This window comes from Herpailurus yagouaroundi, unplaced genomic scaffold (genome assembly GCF_014898765.1).
Source record: "Herpailurus yagouaroundi ecotype Mexico unplaced genomic scaffold, PumYag 141, whole genome shotgun sequence".
Classification (NCBI taxonomy): domain Eukaryota; kingdom Metazoa; phylum Chordata; class Mammalia; order Carnivora; family Felidae; genus Herpailurus; species Herpailurus yagouaroundi.
This window is the reverse complement of record NW_024412396.1, coordinates 32,973,886-32,988,937: the sequence shown is the minus strand read 5'-3', so window position 1 is coordinate 32,988,937 and position 15,052 is coordinate 32,973,886. Positions and strand designations below refer to the sequence as shown.

Below are 15,052 nucleotides of genomic sequence, written 5' to 3'. Positions count from 1 at the left end.
GCTCTGAGCTGTCAGCACAGAGCCCGACGCGGGGCTTGAACCCATGGACCGTGAGATCATGACCTGAGCCGAAGTCAGACGCTTAACCGACTGAGCCACCCAGGCGCCCCAATTCCGGAAGATTGTTTTAATAGACCTGGAAATTTTCACAAGTCCTCTCCAAACGTATTTTTGTCACAAGACCAACAAAGTTTACTCAAAATTCTATACCAGAATTGGGGTTAATAATTTCTACTTAGAATGAAATGTTTACTTACCTGCAGTATAACTTATTTTATATTCAATCTAAAATATTTTAATCTCTGGACCAGTGGGCAGTGTTAATTTGAATGGCTGTGTTGGCCAAATATATTATTTGATTCTACCATGAAAAACATTAATTCTTAAAACATTCAGTTTAGAAAAGTTTTTAAAAATATTTATTTACTTTTGAGAGAGAGAGACAGAGAGCAGGAGATGGGCAGAGAGAGACGGAGACAGAATCCAAAGCAGGCTCCAGGCTCTGAGCTGTCAGCACAGAGCCTGATGTGGGGCTCAAACTCACAAGCGGTGAGATCATGACCTCAGCCAAAGTTGGACACTTAACCGACTGAGCCACCCAGGCGCCCCCAAACATTCTGTTTAGATGAGAAGGAACCAATTCATATGGCTTATACATTAGTTACAATAAACAAAAGAACATGATGTATATTCTAAGCGTTTTCATGAAAACTGTACCCATCCACTGTTAAAAAAGTTTAAAAAATATTTGCTTTCAAGCGATTACTGTTACTATATTCTAAGTATATTTTTCACATACTTACTTCCTGATCCACTAGTGAAATATCTGGCCTCAGTCCCTCGCAATAATGCATGTAACGGAGAGAATTCCCTGGCAAATCTCCTCTGAGTAAGATAATTGCATCATGAGGCATAGAGGCTAGAAGGTTCTTTGCAAATTTATCAATGACATAGTTGGTCCTTTGGTCACAAATGCTAAACAAAAGAATAAAGAAACATTAAAATAGCAACATACTGCTACAGTTTCAACAAGACTGAATTTATTTGCTGCACCATTCTTTTCCCATCACGCACTCTACATGTAGGGTTTCAAAGTATTCTAATTTATATCTTTTAAGAAGATAAATATATTTGAAAAAAGAACACTATCATCTGAAAGAAAACTGATTGTGCAATTAAACAAAAATCAGTGGACTGCTTTACTTCTGGAATTTATCATTTCTATAAAAAGGGAATCAGTGCTTAGAAATAAGTCCTTTTCCCCCCCTAAAAACACACCCAATTTCACTAAAAAGAAGTAAGTCTTCTGATTTCACTTGGAATTCAAGGTAATGTCATGTCAACTTCATTTAGACCAAAGGACTTTTCAGAAATTAAAAGGAAATCTACCAATTTCTGGCATAACTTCCTATGACATTGGTCTGACTCTCTTGCATGCAAGGTTGATCCTTTTCACCACTTCCCCCGCACCATAGTCTCTTCTCTCCTTTCTAGACTGAGAACTAACTCATTAGGGAATGACACCAACAAGAAGGAAGGGAAGGAACAGCTGGTTGAGTTGTTTACTTCTCTCCAGGCATTTCTTGCTATTGCCAACAACAGCGGTACAACTCTTTTCAGTGACAGAGTGGACTTTCTAACTTCAAAGAAAACTGGCATGAATTCTGAGAGCTTCCCATGAAAAAAGAAATAGACTACAAGAGAGTAAACGCATCAAAACACGGAACAAGCAATGTCCTGCCTGTTATTATCAGGTCTGTTACATTTAATGGTTTGGAGACACACAGCCTAAAGTTGAATCACTGGGCTAGCGTCACAAAGCAAATGAACACTGCTAGGAACAAAATATTAACCCTTGCCTTTGAAACTGCTGCAACTGCTTCCTGCTATGATTCCCTACTTCGCAGGGTGATGCCTCACATTTTGCCACCTAGTGAAGTTGCTATCTATTCCATTCCCCTGGGACAAATACAAGAATCAAAACAAAATACAATAACCCAGCCATGTACAAGCATCCCTGATGTCGAACCTGGATTGCCCTAAAGACCCGAGTCAGGAGGAGATTGGGATAAAACAAACGTGGGAAACATGTGGGCTTTGCAGACCCTTGTTAAGCTAGCTATGGAGTTGTGCCTGGGACACATGTCCCCTTCCCACCAGACCTCCTGTGAAGCAGCCTTCCCAACACTGGCTCTACCCTGGTATTATAAAGAACATCAGTTTTTAAAGTTAAGTTGAAAGGGGACATCTAACCTTTTAATCATTATTTTTTAAAGGCTTTAAGTATATATGCATGTATATATGTATGTATGTATTTATGAGAGAGCAGGCACATGAGTAGCAGAGGGAGAGGGAGAAAGAATCTTATGTAGGCACCACCCCCCCCCCCCAGCACAGAATCCCACGCAGGGCTCGATATCACAACCTGAGCCGAAATCAAGAGTTGTACCTGAGCCACCAGGTGCCCCAGAAATTTAACCTTTTAAAATACCAATCAGTGCACCTGGGTGGCTCAGTCGGTTAAGCGTCTGACTTCAGCTCAAGTCATGATCTCGTGGTTCGTGGTTTGAGCCCCATGTCAGGCTCTGTGCAGACAGCTCAGAGCCTGGAGCCTGCTTCAGATTCTGTGTCTCCCTCTCTCTCAGGCCTCCCCAGCTCATGCTCTGTCTCTGTCTCTCTCTCAGAAATAAATAAACATTAATAAAAAAACTTTTTTCAATACCAATCAAATCTCACTGTCATGAAACTCCAGTGGACTCTTTCCACCTCTGTAACGTTTACTCAACGCTGATGGAAATAAATGAACTATCATCTAAAACGTGGACGTCTCTTATGTTAGACTGAGGTTTTCATTGGCATGGTTATCAAACAGATTTTTAAAAGTACATATAATACTAATGCATAAGAATGAAGAAACTTTTAGAACTTCAATGATTTCAAAATAATTAATATTCACTGCTATGGAGTGAACTAGAAAAGGGCCAGGTGTTACTCAAAAGATGAAATCTTTGAAGGATAAAGGGAATTATTTCAGGGCATACAAAAGGCCCAAATGCCTTTACTCTCCATCCAAGTGGTATTTAAAAAAAAAATTTTTTTTAACGTTTATTTATTTTTGAGACAGAGCATGAACGGGGGAGGGGCAGAGAGAGAGGGAGACACAGAATCGGAAGCAGGCTCCAGGCTCTGAGCCATCAGCCCAGAGCCCGACGCGGGGCTTGAACCCACGGACCGCGAGATCGAGACCTGAGCTGAAGTCGGACGCTTAACCGACTGAGCCACCCAGGCGCCCCCAAGTGGTATTTTAGATCATGGACACATCACGGACGCATCCTCCAAATCCTACAAAGTCTCTCTAGGGCTCCTTGGGGGAAAATATACAACTGGTTGATATGTGCCACCCAAACCCTTGCTGGCAACGCCCTGAAACTACGCATCAGTCTGCCTGAGATTCTGTTCAGGCAGAAGCACCGCGTCCAGACCAAGCCGTCTCACTCTGAAAACCAGTGGAGGTTACAGGTGCAACAAAGTCCGAGGATCTAAACATCCAAACGTCTCTTGTTTGGGTGAGACTTTTCATAAAATTAAGCATGTGTTACCTGAAATTAGAATATATTTGGTACATTATAAAAAGCGTTGCTGAAAGCCACTCCAGACACTGAAGCCCACTGGTGTTCAGCACTCGGTTGCTCTCAGAAACTAGCGCGGCCAAGCCGACGCCGGCGAGCACGGCCACCACAGCGTTGCTCTGCATCCAGAATCTTTCTACCTGTGCAAGAGACACAAGAGCAGCACGTCCGGCTGGCTGCTTGATGCAACCAATCAGGCACCTGTCGACTTAAAAAATACACCGCGTGTGCCTATTGCTGTCACGCAGGTCTTGTTAACTGACTTTCCCCAATCCGACTCCACGTCCCTCTAGCTTTCAATTTTCAAATATTTCCCCTTTCCCATTTGACACACGAATCTCCCTTTTGGTTTTTTTTTTTTTTTTTTTTATAATTTTTTTTCAACGTTTTATTTTATTTTTGGGACAGAGAGAGACAGAGCATGAACGGGGGAGGGGCAGAGAGAGAGGGAGACACAGAATCGGAAACAGGCTCCAGGCTCTGAGCCATCAGCCCAGAGCCCGACGCGGGGCTCGAACTCCCGGACCGCGAGATCGTGACCTGGTCGAAGTCGGACGCTTAACCGACTGCGCCACCCAGGCGCCCCGTCGAATCTCCCTTTTTGGATCCACACGTTCTTTTCAATCCCGTGGCTTGCGCCTTGAACTCCTGCCACTTGTAAGGTGGAGGGGGTGGAGAAATGCTTTTGCTTTGCTCCTGATGTCTCCTCCCACGTGGGGAAGCTCCACCAATGTAACACCCCTCACTTCTTTCCTGAGGGGTGCAGGCACTGAGCTGATGGGGGGGGGGGAATCTGGGAGCTGAGGGTGGGTCCGCAGAGCCCTCCCCTTTCCTCTTTCTCTTGGAAGTGATCTGCCTACAGGATGCACCTGTCCAGGGGCAGACTCTGTCCCTGTGAGCCAGTGGGGCGGGTGTGGGGTGGGGAGGGTCTTGCCCTGGACAGCGCTGCCTGTGACTAGTGGGTGGGTCTGTCCATTCCAGGATGTGCTATGAGGAAGCCCCCTTGCCCACAGACATAAACCACACTCTCCAATCTCAGAGTGATCAGTGATAAAGGTGATTCACCCTGGTTTATCTCATTTCTCAGTTGATTCAGAACTCAGATGATCAAATAGGGTATTATTTATTAGGCCTCTCGAACACACACATACACTGCATTGGTTTCCGCCATTAGAGAAAAGCTATCTACATTTATAATTTCTACTACAGGGGCGCCTGGGTGGCGCAGTCGGTTAAGCGTCCAACTTCAGCCAGGTCACGATCTCGCGGTCCGTGAGTTCGAGCCCCGCGTCGGGCTCTGGGCTGATGGCTCAGAGCCTGGAGCCTGTTTCCGATTCTGTGTCTCCCTCTCTCTCTGCCCCTCCCCCATTCATGCTCTGTCTCTCTCTGTCCCAAAAATAAATAAACGTTGAAAAAAATATATATAATTTCTACTACAAAGAGAATACGCTAATAATTTTTGATCTATAATAAATTACACACAATTTTAACTATTCTAAGATAAGTCGCTCTTCTACAAGATTCGTGAAGACAAGATTGTACATTCCTAATCACCTTTGGGGTCAAAGGGCCATATCCAAGTCAAACTTACCACACCCATGAAAAGTGGTTTTGAAATATCTAAATTCGCCCTCCAAGCGAAGAACAATGAATAAATGCAAAACATTCCAGTAAAAAGCCATACTGATGATGGGTTCTGTCTGTCCCTATAAAAAAATTTAAATATGTCCAAAATTATTTATGTGCATGAATATTAATGACAATATCACATAGGTTTAAACTACGGGGAAAAAAAATTAGATCCATAAAACTTTCCATTTTTAACTAGGGACAAAGAAAGATCTCAGTTGAAAGAAATCTGAGTGGGAACATATAACCAAAACATAGTCATTCACTACACATTGTAATACATATCACAGACGACTTCACTTGGAACTATACAGCAACAGATAGAAAGTTAAGATTTGCAGAAGAAATACAGATTATTAATCTTGTTAAATCGGAGATGCAATTAAACATACGCAAAACAAAGGAATAATGTCATGCATCAAAATAAGAAGATTTTACAATGACAAATCTCAATATTGGTGAGGACGTAATACTGCAAAAGCATGTGTTATTACAATCTTCAAGAAAAGATACTTTGATAATATATATGAAGAGCCTTAAAAATAATCACACTCATTGACCTAGCAATTTGACATGTAAGTGTAAATCTTTAAGAAAAACCAGAAATGTGGATAAAGGTTAATCCATAAAAATGCTTTAATATTACTTGTAGCAGAAAGAGTGGAAGCAATCTGCAAAGTCTCAAATAGTTAAAAGTTAATTCTCCTAGGTCACAGAATGGAGTTTTACGCAGACGTTTAAATGATTTTAAGTGTTTTTATGATACGGGAAAATGTTCACAATATAACGTTAAGTGCCAAGGAAACACAACTACAAATGTATGTACATGTATAAATTTACATAAAACACTTAGACTAGAAAGTAAATGAACAAAAAATTAAGGGAGTGTTGCATTTTTCAGGTTTTCTTTTATCATCAGAGGAATTCAAATTATGGCTTACTTCTTTTGCAATGCAACAATAAGTAGCTATGGGCAGAGTACAGGATCAAACCAGAAGTTTAAGACATCAAATGACTTGCTTACTTAGATTGTAATGTAATGAATGCTCAATCTTCCAAAATCATTAATTTATAATCAAGAAAAAAAAAACTAGCAAGAAAGCAATACAAATTTGCTGTAACAGAAGTGTCAGAGTCATTTATATTTAATATAAAATAATACTTGCAATGTTCTACAATGACATATTAAAATATGAATGGAATTAGTGAATATGGGGAAGAGAATAGGGAAAAATTATATTACTCACTTTCTTGCTAAAGATATATTTGCCCAAACTGCGAGGGCTTGAATGTTGAATGAGAGTTGGGTCCTCATACTTGTTACTTGAGAACTGTAAAAGACAATCTAACTTATTGTTGGTAGAAAACAAACTTGGTTAGTTCCAAATAAAACATTATTTGTAAGACACACCTGATAACGCACTGAATAGTTTTAAGGGCTGGAGTCAGATTTTAAAATTACTTTGTCTTCTCATTTTAAATTTGGGAGAAAAGGTACCACAAGAAAAGAGTTAAACAGTTCTTTTTTAAATTTCTTTTTTAACGTTTGTTTATTTTTGAGAGAGAGAGAGAGACAGAATGTGAGCAGGGGAGGGACAGAGAGAGAGGGAGACACAGAATCCAAAGCAGACTCCAGGTCTGAGCCGGCAGCACAGGGCTCAACGTGGGGCTTGAACTCACGAACTGCGAGATCATGACCTGAGCTGAAGTCTGATGCTTAATCACTGAGCCACCCGGGCACCCCAAGGGTTAAATAGTTCCAAGATGTTTTCCAATTGTAACACTGGGTTACCAATTTTATATTGGCTTAGGATCAGAGCAAGTAATTCTTCTGATTGTAATATTGGTATGGTGTAGTGTATCGATATCATAAACCAATTTGTATCCTCTGATTGGTTTGGTAAGAAGTCATCAGAAATGGGTTTTTGAACTTCTGTCAGCATTGTACACATGGCCTCCTGTGATTTCCTAATTGAAAACAAAATTAATTCAAATAATTTTCTGGAGATCCAATCATAAAAAAGGAAACAAGAACAAGAGAGGTGATCTCCCTTAAAAGGCTTCCTTGTGGGGCGCCTAGGTGGCGCAGTCGGTTAAGCGTCCGACTTCAGCCAGGTCACGATCTCGCGGTCCGTGAGTTCGAGCCCCGCGTCGGGCTCTGGGCTGATGGCTCGGAGCCTGGAGCCTGTTTCCGATTCTGTGTCTCCCTCTCTCTCTGCCCCTCCCCCGTTCATGCTCTGTCTCTCTCTGTCCCAAAAATAAATAAAAAACGTTGAAAGAAAAATTAAAAAAAAAAAAAAAGGCTTCCTTGTTTTCTATATTATGTGGTTCAAGAATGTTGAAGCCATCTCTGAGAAATGTATTCTTTTTCCTATAATTAAACTAAATTCTTCCATTAACTAATAAGGATTTTCCAACTGCTTTCTGAGTTCTAAAATAGCTCTAGCAGTCTCCACTTTTTAGAAAAGAAACGACTCTATACACCATCTCAAAGAACTTTCTTCTCCCTACCGGCAATTTTGCTGGAGAAAATGCGATGCCATAATTATGGAAACCACACAATGTGTCTTTTACTAATGGAGACTCATCTACTATGAGAAGATATTCTTACCCATTTTCAAATACACTTGAAAAATTGATTCCAGCATGAGGCCCATTTCAAGCCATTCTTCAAAAGGAATGAAGTCAGTCTCAAAATTAATTCTTGGAGATCTGTTGCTTAAGTGTTAGCTCTAAAACATGGTCACTGCCTAGGGTTAGATTCAATAATTTCCTTGTACAGGATTGCAATTTAGAGATATGCATGGGGAAAGAATTTAATTTGCTTGACTGGAAAAGGATAGATGATTAGGTCCCATCATTTTGAAGGATTTTCTAGTAGGTTAATTATGAGTTGCTTCTCTCAACACTCCTGTCCACCTGAAACAATTCAAGGCTAGAAATTCTCTCCCTCAGTCAGAGAGTGCTAGGATTAAGCCTCCAGTCTACATTATGATTTGGTTTGAACAAATAGCGTGGGTGTGAGTGGTCATTACTTTTGTCATGTCTTTTTTCTGGGCATATTACCTAACTGCTATTCCTTTACTATAAAGGAAGCTTTTGTGTTCCCCAATAGATGACCTTTATGCGCACCGAATAAAAGTTAGATGTAAAGTCCAGCATTACTCTTTTTTTTTTTTTAATGTTTCTTTATTTTTGGGAAAGAGAGAGGGAGGAGAGGGGCACAGAAAGAGGGGGAGAGAATCCGAAAGGCTCCGAGCTGTCGGCACAGAGCCCAACGCAGGGCTCAAATCACAAACTGTGAGATCATGACCTGAGCCGAAGTCTAATGCTCAACGAACTGAGCCACCCAGGCGCCTTCACAAAGGTGCCTTACTCTTGAGAGTTCTTTGGAGTTCAGGTGGGATTTGTGAAGGTAAAATATACTAGCAATCTTCAGTGTGATGACAGCCCTGGGAGGTGGGTAAAAGACAGCAGCAGTGAGTTTTCTGGCATGGAGCAAAGCGGAATAAAATGAAGGTCCACAGCCACTGGTAAAGCTGTCTTTATAACTGAGCTTCTGGCGACCTTCTCTCCGAACGAAAAAGAAAAAGGACCCACGAAAGGTTCAGTCAGACATAAAAAAAAAATATTCAAAATTAGTTGTGAGAACCAACAAAAGGTTACATAAGAATAATTGGTACCAGGAAAGGGTTTTCAAATTACAGTATAAAATGAAAACCAGCAGGCTAATAAAACAGTATGCATATTACGATGCCATTTTTAAAAACAAAAATAGAAGAAATATTGGAAGGACACAGACAAAAATGTTACTGGTGGTTATCTCTGTATGTTGGAATTATAATAATTTTAATTTTCTTATTTTTGCTTACCTGGATTTTCTAAACTTCTCATAATGATTATGCATCATATTCTGGGAGTAGGAAAAAAGGTCATTTAAAAAGAAAGGAAGGATGGCAGGAAGCAAACAAGCTAGCAAGTTAACAAGACAGAAACTGTGAGAACCTATGAACTGCCTTGTATACAGAGTTAAAATATTCTCCCCATATTTTAAAAATGGTTTTCAAATAGTCCTGGGAATCCCACATTAATAATTACTTAGGAGATCACCTGTGATAGAAGACTATTTGCCATAATTTTATATTGAAAATATTATAAAAATAGTAAAGGATTGGTATGGATATTTTTCAAGTTGTCTTAATCTGTGTGGGTTTTAAAGCAAATATTAACCCATTTTTCCAAGAACCCTAGTGGGTAACGCAGATGAAATTTATTTGCTTAACCTGGCTCTAAAAAAGGCTGGATATTAAAAATATTTAAGTCCAAAACAGAGCTTAAGGACAGCCTAAAGAAACAGTCTTAAGAGACATCAAGTAAATAAAGCTCTGAATAATTAAAGAACATAGCTCAGGGGCGCCTGGGTGGCGCAGTCGGTTAAGCGTCCGACTTCAGCCAGGTCACGATCTCGCGGTCAGTGAGTTCGAGCCCCGCGTCAGGCTCTGGGCTGATGGTTCAGAGCCTGGAGCCTGTTTCCGATTCTGTGTCTCCCTCTCTCTCTGCCCCTCCCCCATTCATGCTCTGTCTCTCTCTGTCCCAAAAATAAATAAAACGTTGAAAAACAAACAAACAAAAAAGAACATAGCTCAATTCTAAATAAAAATAAAATAATCAAATTGCTAAATACAATGTTATAAAATATCTCTGAAAAAAAAGCATATATAAAACCAGAACAAAGAATAAATTATGTATAAAGAAACAGTGCATTGGGTAATTTCGTATCCAAATGAAAGTTGAAACATTTTAGTTGCATAGGTTCTACATAGTCTCTTAATAACTACTGTATTTATTACTCACTTCAATCTTTACCTTATTGAAGGAAATGCTAGAATGTTTGACAGTATACACACACAACTGTTACCTGTACAGGCTAAAGCTACTTCTCAGACATACTGCTTCACAAAGAGATAAACCCAGAAATCCCAAAATTCAGTTAATGGAATGAATAGAGAATTTACTTAAAATCAGTTCCAGGGGCACCTGGGTGGCTCAGTCAGCTAAGCATCTGACTCTCGATTTTGGCTCACGTCATGATCTCAGGGTTTGTGAGATCGACCCCAAATGGGGCTCTGCGTTGACAGCCAGAGACTGCTTGGGATTCTCTCTCTCCCTCTCTCTCTCTGCCCCTCCCCTGTATATGCACGCTCTCCCTCTCTCTCTCAAAAATAAATAAATAAACTTAAAAACAAAACAAAACACAGTTTCAAATATTTCATACTCACAGCAAAATTTCAGACATACTGGATCCTATTTCAGATTTGGCCTAAACATAAAAGAGAAAAATTTACTTGTGCAAGCATTAAACTGAAGCTTTGTTAGGCTATTGTATTTTAACTACCTTGATTTTAAATATGCGTGTTTTAAATAGACAAAGCAACATCTCTCTTTATTCAGTCTTTACTTCAGAGCCTTACTGAGTTTTTGCAGAGAAGTCAATGAAAACTAAACACTTTCTTTAGGAAGAATTAATGCAGAAATAATGATTGGCTAAAAATCAGTTAAAATATTTCCAGCAGGAATGATTAACACATTAATGAATTAACAGACTTTACACTTTTGTTACGGAGTCTCTTTAAGGCACTTTGATTAGAGCTCATTATCACATGTTAGTCTATAATTTCACAATTACATGTGAATTATACAAATTTCAAATCTGGAATGGCCCTCAAGCAATATTGTAATGGAATAACCAATATAACTAAGCCAGAGTATAAATTTAAAGTATCAAACTTTCTAAGTCAAGAAGTAATTAATAATTATCCTTTCATTAACCTATTTTATTATGAAATATCTCCTCCATACAAATAACATACATAATGTGTATTTAAGGGATAAACAGTTTTTTTTAAAAGTCTACAGAGCCACCATTCACTTAAGAAACAGGACTGCACCAATTCCATAGGGTATCTCACAAAGCACTCATAAGCCTCGCTTTTCTTACCCCCCAGTGGTAACTATTACCTTGAATTTGGCGTTAATTATTCCCCTACTTTCTAATAATATATAGTTCTACTTCTTTTGTATGTCTCCTTGAGTAATAGACTGTTTAGTTTTTGTATGGTTTAGAATTTTCTATCAATGGTGCCAAATAACATGTAGTGTTCGGAGATTTGCCTTCATAGAAGGCACAAAAAACACAAACCATGAAAGAAAAATCCGAGACAACTGTCTCTCTTAAAAACAAAAAACAAAAAAACAAAAAAAACATGAGTTTGTCCTCCTATTCTTCAGATAACCTTTACCATAACCACACTCAGTGTTTTGCCCTGATTTATGTTTTAGGGACAGTAGGGCCTTTTGAACTTTTATAAAGCCATTTTAGTGAAATTATATTTTATAAAGTATTTACACATAGGTATTACAGTAAATAGTACCACGAACACTATTTGTCAAATGTGAAAAAAGGAAGTGTTTTGGTCGAGGTAGATTAAAAATTTTGAGGTTTTTTTTTTCTTTAATCTTTCCAAATATTTTTATTTTTTTATTTATTTATTTATTTAAAAAAAAAATTTTTTTTTTCAACTTTTATTTATTTTTGGGACAGAGAGAGACAGAGCATGAACGGGGCAGGGGCAGAGAGAGAGGGAGACACAGAATCGGAAACAGGCTCCAGGCTCTGAGCTGTCAGCCCAGAACCTGACGCGGGGCTCGAACTCACGGACCGCGAGATCGTGACCTGGCTGAAGTCGGACGCTCAACCGACTGCGCCACCCAGGCGCCCCCAAATATTTTTAAATCACAGACTGAGGGACCAAAGTGATACCCGATGCTAAGAATGAAGTGTTTCAAGTGCTGGTGGCAGAATCTTTTTAACTTTGTCATGCTGAGAAATATATTCGGGATATACGACATTATGATGTCAGGTTTGGGGATTCCAACTTTTTGCTAATGTGTTAAAGGCCATATTCCAAGGAGCAAGTCTGTTATGTAAATAACTGAAATGAAAATTCTCTGTACTGTCATTGATAAATATTGTTTTTTTCAGTCAAAGCCCAGGCAGAACACTGAAGTTTTGCCATTTGCTTCCTTAAAAGTGTTTTACTTATGTTTAAGAGTTTATCTTATTTTTTAAGTAATCTGTACACCCTACATGGGACTTGAACTTACAACCCGGAGATCAAGAGTCGCATGCTCTACCAGCTGCACCAGCCCAGTGCCCCATAAGGGTTTTAAATATAAATTTACCAGACTGAATGTTCCATATTCTTCCCTGAGAAAATGCGTCAAAAATCCTAGCAATGTTGTCTGGTCTCCCCAGGTCCAACGGGCTTGATTGAGGTAGGACGAGACAGGAAGGTAGACATAGGGCAACAAGCCAGCACCGAAGCACAGACTCAGCTTCAACAAAGAGCCCAGGGAGAGTTCCTGCATCAGAGCACATTGGGTTGTATAACAACGTTTATTTTAGTCCCTTCATCCCCGAACTTCCAGAACACAGCGAGGAAAACACCAAAATGTTTACTCAGAGCTGATCTCTCAATTTATAGTTAAGTTACCCCAGAATCCTATGTTAAACCTTCTGAGTCCTGTGGATTACTAGAGAATTGCATCAGCCTGAATTCCTTTGCATGGCAGGTGAAGCAAATAATATTAGTGAAGACTCCCGAGTATCATGTGGATTGCATGTTTTATATTTAAAACCATGTCATGACATGTATTATTCGAATGCCAATTCACTTCACCACCATCATCGGGAGTAGGCTTCAACTATATTCTCTCTTGTGATTACACACTGATGATATGATTCTCTCTACAAGGGTTTTGGATATTTTGTGGAAATATTGGGCACAAATGAAGCTAGCTTTTAAATTACCTCCCAGCTCATCCAAATGCTTTCTCCTCAGTTTACATATAGGAAGGAGTACTGATGGAAATTTGTTGTATGTAACAATGCTGTTACGTTCGTATGAGAATGTATTTTTTCATCTGCACATTTCTAAAATAAAGGACAGTACTGACAAAGTCTCATAAAGATTATATCCAAAAGAATTCTGATATGCTAAAGACTCAAAGAGTGGTTGCTTTAGTAATTGGGAAAGGGAGTCTCTTACAAATATCATAATTGGAAATTGCCAACTTTTCCTTTACAAAAAAGGAAAATTCATATGTGACAATGAATACAAGAACCAAGGTTCACATTCACCAGAAGTAGAACAAGCAGTTGACTTATATTAACATTTTCAAATAAACACTCTTAATTGAAAATGGAGTGTTTTTATTATAGTACTGATTTCATTAGATATTTCTAAAGAGGTAATGAGATGCACAAAAATGATGCATGAAAAGAGTATAAGAAATAGCTAATCGGATAACATGTCTTTGCTATTCTTAAAAGTAATTTTAAATAAAGCAAATGTTTATATTTTGACAGTTCCTGCATGTTATAAAGTTTGATTTAAAGTGGCACGATGCACAATTTTCCTTTTGTGGGGGAAATACACAGGGAGACAATTACATGAGAGCATTTTCAGAGAGCACTGGAGAGTGGCTCAGAGTTCTAGCTGCTCAGACATTAGAATCATCTGCAGAGCTTTTTGAAAATATTAATGCCTGGGCTTCACCCCAGACCAATTCAAACAGAATTATTTTAGGGTGGGATCAGCATAAATACACACACACACACACACACACACACACACACTATATATATATATATATATATATATATATATATATATATACACACACACACACACACGGATGTATACATGCGTATACATATATGTACACACATATACACACTTTTTAAAAGCTTCCTAGGTAATCTGAGTAGCGAGGGTTGCAACCAACTGACTCAGGACTTCGTACTCTGCCTCAAATCACCTGACCAGTGAGATCCAAGTACCCTGCCACTTTACTGGTAGACCTTATTCTAGCCTCTGCTATTTAACTAGTGAAAATGAAATGCCCTTTGAAGAGGCATACTTCCCAAAATGTCATCACGCATCAGTAGCTGACCTAAGTATGGGAAAAACAGGCTCTCAGACAAGGCTCCCACCTTATCAACTCTGAGTCCTGCATGTTTCATAGAAAGAATATGGCTCTTCTTTCAATTAACTAACACAAGACATTTCCTTTTTTTGTTATTATATTTATTTATTTTTGAAAGTGAGACACAGAGCGTGGGTGGGGGAGAGGCAGAGAGAGAGGGAGACACAGAATCTGAAGCAGGCTCCAGGCTCCAAGCTGTCATCACAGAGCCCAACGTGGGGCTCGAACCCACAAACGGTGAGATCATGACCTGAGCTGAAGTTGGACGCGTAAGCCACCCAGGCGCCTGAAGACATTTACTTTTTAAGTTCCTGACTGTCAGTGCACCGCTCTGGTATCTGAAAGCGCCTTCTCTGATGTCAGAAGCCTATCTATGAGTAAGGCCACCAAGATGGCAACATAGATCATTCCTGACTTCAGTCTTCCTCACAAAAACACCAGCTAGCAACTATCCATAGACAAGACATCATTGTGAAGAATCCCAGGTTCAGGGGTGAGGCTGAAGCACACTGTGCACCACAAGGACTAAGAAGGGCCGTGTTAGGAAGAAGGAGGAGTACTCTCACTGCATCACCCCACCCCCAGGCCAGCACCGCACTGCACTGGCAGAGCATCCCTGGGGCTAGTTTTTCCAGTGGGAAAAGACAGTCCCAGATGGACATCCAGCTCCCCCAACATGCAGGACACTTCCCAGGAGGCTCATTCAGTTCTCACCTCATGAGGACCACGGTGGGGGAAAGGGGTTC

General features: G+C 39.7%; 1 protein-coding gene across 10 annotated transcripts in view; it reads right to left on the bottom strand.

Moving 5' to 3' along the window:
* The window catches only part of TMEM260 (transmembrane protein 260), a 91,443-nt gene that overhangs the window by 42,290 nt on the left and 34,101 nt on the right, over positions 1–15,052 (bottom strand). For all 10 annotated transcript variants that reach the window (XR_005790901.1, XM_040477238.1, XM_040477231.1 and 7 more), the window contains 6 exons: positions 12,501–12,680; positions 10,538–10,578; positions 6,506–6,589; positions 5,221–5,335; positions 3,600–3,769; positions 804–975 (listed from right to left, as the gene is read on the bottom strand). Coding sequence is in view for 9 of the 10 variants with exons in the window: in XM_040477238.1 (XP_040333172.1) it covers positions 804–975; positions 3,600–3,769; positions 5,221–5,335; positions 6,506–6,589; positions 10,538–10,578; positions 12,501–12,680 (762 nt within the window). In the remaining variant the exon portion in view is untranslated. The remainder of the gene's footprint in view (positions 1–803; positions 976–3,599; positions 3,770–5,220; positions 5,336–6,505; positions 6,590–10,537; positions 10,579–12,500; positions 12,681–15,052) is intronic.